The 6,056-nt window shown below is 42.7% G+C and overlaps 1 protein-coding gene across 1 annotated transcript in view; it reads right to left on the bottom strand.

Annotated features, from left to right (window-relative positions):
• The window catches only part of LOC111669675 (uncharacterized), a 10,104-nt gene continuing 4,048 nt past the window's right edge, over positions 1 to 6,056 (bottom strand). The window contains exons 6-14 of the mRNA XM_087179249.1: positions 5,993 to 6,038; positions 5,848 to 5,903; positions 5,044 to 5,165; positions 4,723 to 4,782; positions 3,233 to 3,404; positions 2,756 to 2,917; positions 673 to 764; positions 179 to 387; positions 1 to 70 (exon numbers count right to left, since the gene is read on the bottom strand). Of these exons, the coding sequence (XP_087035375.1) occupies positions 26 to 70; positions 179 to 387; positions 673 to 764; positions 2,756 to 2,917; positions 3,233 to 3,404; positions 4,723 to 4,782; positions 5,044 to 5,165; positions 5,848 to 5,903; positions 5,993 to 6,038 (964 nt within the window). The 3' untranslated portion in view covers positions 1 to 25. The remainder of the gene's footprint in view (positions 71 to 178; positions 388 to 672; positions 765 to 2,755; positions 2,918 to 3,232; positions 3,405 to 4,722; positions 4,783 to 5,043; positions 5,166 to 5,847; positions 5,904 to 5,992; positions 6,039 to 6,056) is intronic.

Genomic DNA, 6,056 nt, shown 5'->3' with positions numbered 1-6,056 from the left:
GTCCAGTCGCTTTGCAATTCCCTGCTCAGACGTCCGAGGAAATTCTGATCTGAGGCCTGCTTATCCTCATCTGTGGAGAGAGAGAAAGAAAGAAAGAATTATTGACATGACCAAACCTTCAATGTGCTCACACACCACTGAACACTGATCTTCTGTGTTTCTGCAGAGATGCACTGACCGGCAGGTTGGATGACAAGTCTCTGTGGGGTAAGGCCTGACTGCCATGAGAAAATGGAGTATTATTCCCTGTTTGCGATGGTGAGTAAATGCTCGCTGATGGGCTGGACTGTGTGTCGTCAGTATACAAAGAAGGCTGATTCAGCTGGTAGACAGGTACAGGTAGCCTGCCTGATTCTTCATGTGTGAATGAAGGGTTTCTGTACACTCCTAAAAATACAAAAAAGTTAGTGGTTATGAGAGAATCACACACATCCACCAGAATAAATTTCATGTTTATAAAGTGATGAAAGGATGACCAACACACAGATCTACACTGTCCTACTAATGCATAGAACAGAAACTAAGGAATCAGTGACGTTAAGAAAAAAAAGAGCACTCAGTAGTTATTGCTACATTATTACATGAATACTCATTAGTTATTACTACAGTATTACATCAGTACTTAGTGGTTGTTACTACACTATTACTGCATTAAGTCCATTGTAAACTTACCAGCATTATATGTGTCAGTCGGGCTGTCAGATCTGGACCATTCATAGTCCTCATTCAGCCACTCGTCCACAGGCTTCACATTGTACCTGCTCCTGCAATCAAAGAGGAAACTTTTCATCATTTAGCTTTCATTACAAAAAAAAAAAAAAATTATATTCCTTTTCACCATGTCACTGATGACATCATAGTTTAGGTGACATCGCTATTTATGGTGTTCATCTGTATTTAATTTTTTCTTCACATCAAGTAACATGTAGAAAAGCCATGTTTGAAGTTTTCTCAAGAACCAACTCCTCAACACAACCAAACATGTCCTCTGGGAAGCGGCAGAGTTTGAAGACTCAGGGGCAGCCTTGCCCATGTCCTTGGCAGAGGTCGCTGGTAGACAAGAAGCTCCTCAATGGCAAGGCACCAGGAATGGATGAGATTTGCCCTGAGATGCTGAATGTGGACATTGTAGGGCTTTCTTGGTTGACACGCTTATTCAATGTTCCATGGAGTTGGGGACAGTGCCTGGCGCTGGCAGACTGAGGTGGTGGTTCCTATTTTCAAAAAAGGGGACTGGAAGGTTTGCTCGAATTATGGGAGTGTCACAGTGCTCAGACCCCCGGGGAAAGCGTATGTCAGGGTGCTGGAAAAGAGGCTCAGACTGATGGTCAAACCTCAAATTCATCAGGAGCAATACTGAACAGTGGACCAATTCTTTACCCTGACAAGGCTACCGGTAGGGGTGATGGGAGTTTGCCCATCCAGTATACATGTGTTTTGTAGACTCTGAGAAGGCATATGACTGGGTACCTCGGAGGATCTTGTGGGGGGCACTGCAGGAATGGTTCTAAGTTCGTTGCTACAAGCTATCTGGTCCCTGTATAATGAAAGTGAGAGTTGTGTCTGGCAGAAAGTGAAACATGTTCCTGGTGGGTGTTGGCCTCCACCAGGGTTGTCACTTCCTGTCGATCCTGTTTGTAATTTTCGTGGACAGGATTTCAAGGCGTGGCTGGCTGAGTGTGTCTGGTTTGGGAGCCTCAGAATTCCCTCCCCGCTATTTGCAGATGATGGGGTTCTGTTGGCCTCATGAGACTTGGACATTCAACATTCACTGGTGCGGTTTGCAGCCAAGCAATCAGGATGAGGGTCAGTAACTCCAAGTCTGAGGCCATGGTTCTCTGCTGGAAAATGGTGGATTGCTCTCTTCAGGATGAGATTAAATTTCTGCTCCAAGTGAAGGAATTTAAGCATCTTGGGGTTTTGTTAACGAGTAAGGGTAGGATGGAGTGGGAGATTGACAGGTGGATTGGTGCAGCATTGTACCAGACCATCCATCGTGGTGAAGAGGGAGATGAGCTTGAAGGGAAAACTCTCAATTTATTTGTCAATCTTCGCTCCAACCCTCACCTATGGTCATGAGCTCTGGTTAGTGACTGAAAGAATGAGACTGCCGATACAAGAGGCTGAAATGGGTTTTCTCTGCAGGTTGGCTTAGAGATAGTGTAAGCAGCTCTGACATCCAGAGGGATTTCGGAGTAGAGACACTGCTCCTTCACATTGAAAGGAACCAGTTGGGGTGGTTCGGGCATCTGACTAGCATGCATCCTGGGCACCTCCCATTGGAGGTTTTCTAGCCATGTCCAACTGGCAGGAGCTTTGGCTTTGGGTTAGGCCCAGAACTTGCTGGAGAGGTTATATGATATAGCTCATCTGACCTGGGAACTTCGTAGGATCCCCCTGGAGGAGCAGGGAAACTTTGCTGGGGAGAGGGACGTCTCGTCTACTTTGCTTGACCTGCTTTCACCACAACCCAGTCTCGGATAAGCGGAAGAAATGGTTGTATCGATAGAGAAAACTAATATTGTAAACTGCTTTTCTCACTGTATCACGTGAAATAGACTTTTTAGTGACACATTATAATCACTTTTTAAGAGGAGTTGATTGTTTACATATACTAAAAAAAGACTTGTTTATGTCCCTAATTTCTCAGACATGAACTTTTATTTTCTTATTATTTGAACATAATCTGCAATCTAAAGAACCATGCACACTTCAGAGACAAATCTGAAGTTCTAATGGCTGGAAAAAAGCTTACTGTGTTTGGTTGTGTTTGTTGATCAGCACGTATGCAGTCAAGGCTACCACAGTCACCAGCAGACAAACAAGGGTCACGCTTAACCCGGCATAGAAAGGAGTCCTCTGTATAGGGAATCTACAGTCGTGGCCCAGGTACCAGGTGGAATTTACATTTTGACACCTGGAACAGAAGAGGAAGAAAGAAGTTACACAACAGTGAACTGCTGCGTTTTAACAAATACGAGTAATGACAAGTTCATGAAATGCCTCCTTGAGGATTGTATGTAGCAAGCCAGCATTTTTCAAGCAAGGAAGTGGTTAAAGGCAGAAACACAGAAAAGGGAAAACCTGTCTGATGTCTGCCATAGTAGGCAAAACCAAAATAGACAGAGCTTTTGTCAATCTGTGAGTGCAAGGCTGTGGTATTTCCTGGAAGCAGTACACAAAAGAGTTCATCAGTTTTTAAAACATCAAAGTGACAACACAGTTAGCTTACTCGCAAGAAGGTCCAGTGTGCCTGTACACTCTGCAGATTCCCTTATTGAAACATCTTTTAGGCTGTGAATGTAGACTGCTGCATACAGTCACACATGTGAGAACTCCATCAACACGCACAATTTCGTAGAAGTCAGCAACATCATCATCTTCAGCCGGCCTTTTACATACAGCTGGAGAGAAAAACAATTCCAAGGTTAATACAAACTTTACCACATCTCTGATCTGATGCTTTAAGTACTCAATTCCAGCAACATGATTCACTGTTGAGAAGTTGGCTATTTTAGCAGGCTGATATGTGTACCTGAAGTGGTCATTGAGGGTATATCTTAATGAACAACACACTCATGCCTGAAGATGATTGTAATGTCCCTTAATAAAAGCATGAAAATTTGAAGACTTGTAATGTGACGGGTTCCTCATAGTGATGAACCTACAAAGAATTATCACCAAGCCTGCAGCTCTGCACAGCTTTTAGTCCTCTTTTAGATAATCATTTTCGGTCTCCGGTGGGTATTATTGTTTTTAAAGTTCATAGCCCCCGGCTATGCAGTTTACGAACAGCAAAGTGATCAGCACACACATCAGTAAAACAAAGCATCACTATTCATGACTAGGCCTATTCACGCACTCTGTTTGTTTGTTGTTAATAGTTCAACAACCACGTATTTGTAACAAACTGTTTCTGAGTTTCACAGCTTTTCAGTACATCACATGTGACATGGCCAAGGTAAAAAAGACCTAAAGGCCAAAGTTGTGTAAGTTAACCAAACTGCAGCAGCGCGTCACTCCAAAACTGGCAGGCAGCAGGAATCAGGAGTAATATCTGCAGGCTAACTGCCTAACTGTCTAACTGTCTGACTCTGGCACACGAAACGACTCAGGTGAGCTCGTGAGCTCCCAGGCGGCCTCTTCATTGGTCTTTGTCGTACAGGCTGCAGGTCACATATGGAAATTTGACAGCAAGTCTGTACAAGAGCTGGTATCAGTATCAACTGAGTCAAGTTGAGTATACGGTTTGTACGGCTTTGCAGCTACAGTAAGCCCTGAGGGGTGCACTGCTTAAAGCAAGTTAAACTTTGTCACACAGAACTGAGTGAGTGTGTAACGCTACTCAAGGCTGCGATGCTCTCATTTAATGGCAGTAGATTTGGTAACATATAAAAGCTGAGTTGGTAGGAGAAGGTGAAAGCTTTGGTCTGTGTCATGTTCATATTGAACGCACAAACATACCAGTAGAAAGTATTCAGTTGTTCGTTATGGGCCAGCACATCAGTAGATGTTGTGGATCTACTGAGGATCTTGTGATAATGTTCGTTCAGTTATTTACTGAACATCTCTGATGGTCTTGGCTCTCATCAGCCTTCTCTCCAGCAGTAGCTCATAGCAGTTATCAGTTATTTTATAGGGCTGAAATACATGGCTGTCAGCTTTCTGTACAGGTCTTACAACATCTACCTAACAATTAAACTACAGTGAAGTCATACTTACATCCCGCATCCACCTTAGTTTTATCCACTATGGGTGTAGTTGTGACATTGTAAGGACAATCTGAAAATTCAGACAAGACAAAATGAGTTTTCAGTGTGTGTGAATACCACAATATGTTATATGTTGTCAACTTAAAAATGTCCAATAGTTTTTGGAGGAAAAGGAAACGGGTTCAAGGCAGAGTTGTAAAAGAAATTGTAACAAACTTGATGTTTGTTTCTGATCAAACTCTTGTTATTTGAATGATCTTGGTTCTGATCTCATGGCTCGTTAGCAGAGCATTCTATATGTGGTTATGTATGAACTTATTTTCTGTCTTACCTACTGTGCAACCAACAAGCTCATCAACAGCATCCTTCACTGCTACAAAGTCATCGTCATACAGTTGATCAGAGCTGCCGATGTTTGGAATCCCCAAGACCACATCATGGAAGACATTAACACTGAGGCAGAGAAAATTTCAATACAGGATTATTGATTATTCTGCAATTCAAAATATCAAAATACGTGACTGTGTCATGGGTTGCCATGACAGACCATCTGCCTGATCAGGACTTGGTCAGAACACACTGCCAGATCAAGCGGTAACCAAACCAGGCTCTTACGCCACTGAGCCAACGGGTCAGCCAAGCTATCATGAAAACCAAAGGGAGTGGTATTTATTTTACGGTTAATCAACACTGTTGTACCAATAGTAAAATACTAAATAAGTTCTGATCCCTTCACCTAGAATACATCAGTGTCAAATTTAGACAATTTTACCTTCCTGGAAAGTTTGCTTTGGTTGTTATGGGCAGTGTTCACATCCCTCCGAAAGCTAATGCAAACATAGCAATCAGTGAATTAGCCACTTACATCTCTTCTGTGGAGAACTTTTGCTCCAATGTGGCAAACCTGCTTGGTGGATTTAATCACACCGACAATTATAAACACCAGGTGTCTCCTCCCACCTTTATACTGTGCACTTGGCACTTGGCTCATACTCATCGACGAAGATAGGGCATATTGTTTCCATCTGAGGCTGCCAACATGCAAAGTTTCCTAGTGCATAACGCTTATATGTCAAATGTGTTGATTTGGACGTTATCAGTGTAAGATCCTTAAAGGTGTCTATGCTTTATTTACCTGTCTGCTCTTGATGTGACACTGTAGGTAGCCATGGCTTCATCTGATAATCTCATCTGAAATCAATATAGAACAATTAATGGCTGGAGTTAATATCTGATCTCTGATTCAATATCCTGCAGTGAAGGTGTTTAAATTTCTTTACCTGTTCCACAGTGTTATCTGACAATCTGCCCAAAGGGCCTCCACGGCTATGAAAAACAAACAAT

Source organism: Seriola lalandi, unplaced genomic scaffold (assembly GCF_002814215.2).
Source record: "Seriola lalandi dorsalis isolate HSWRI2012SDOR001 ecotype SW California unplaced genomic scaffold, Sedor1 jcf7180002054805, whole genome shotgun sequence".
Taxonomy (NCBI): Eukaryota; Metazoa; Chordata; class Actinopteri; order Carangiformes; family Carangidae; genus Seriola; species Seriola lalandi.
The sequence above is the reverse complement of the archived record's forward strand: the minus strand, read 5'-3'. Positions and strand labels throughout refer to the sequence as shown.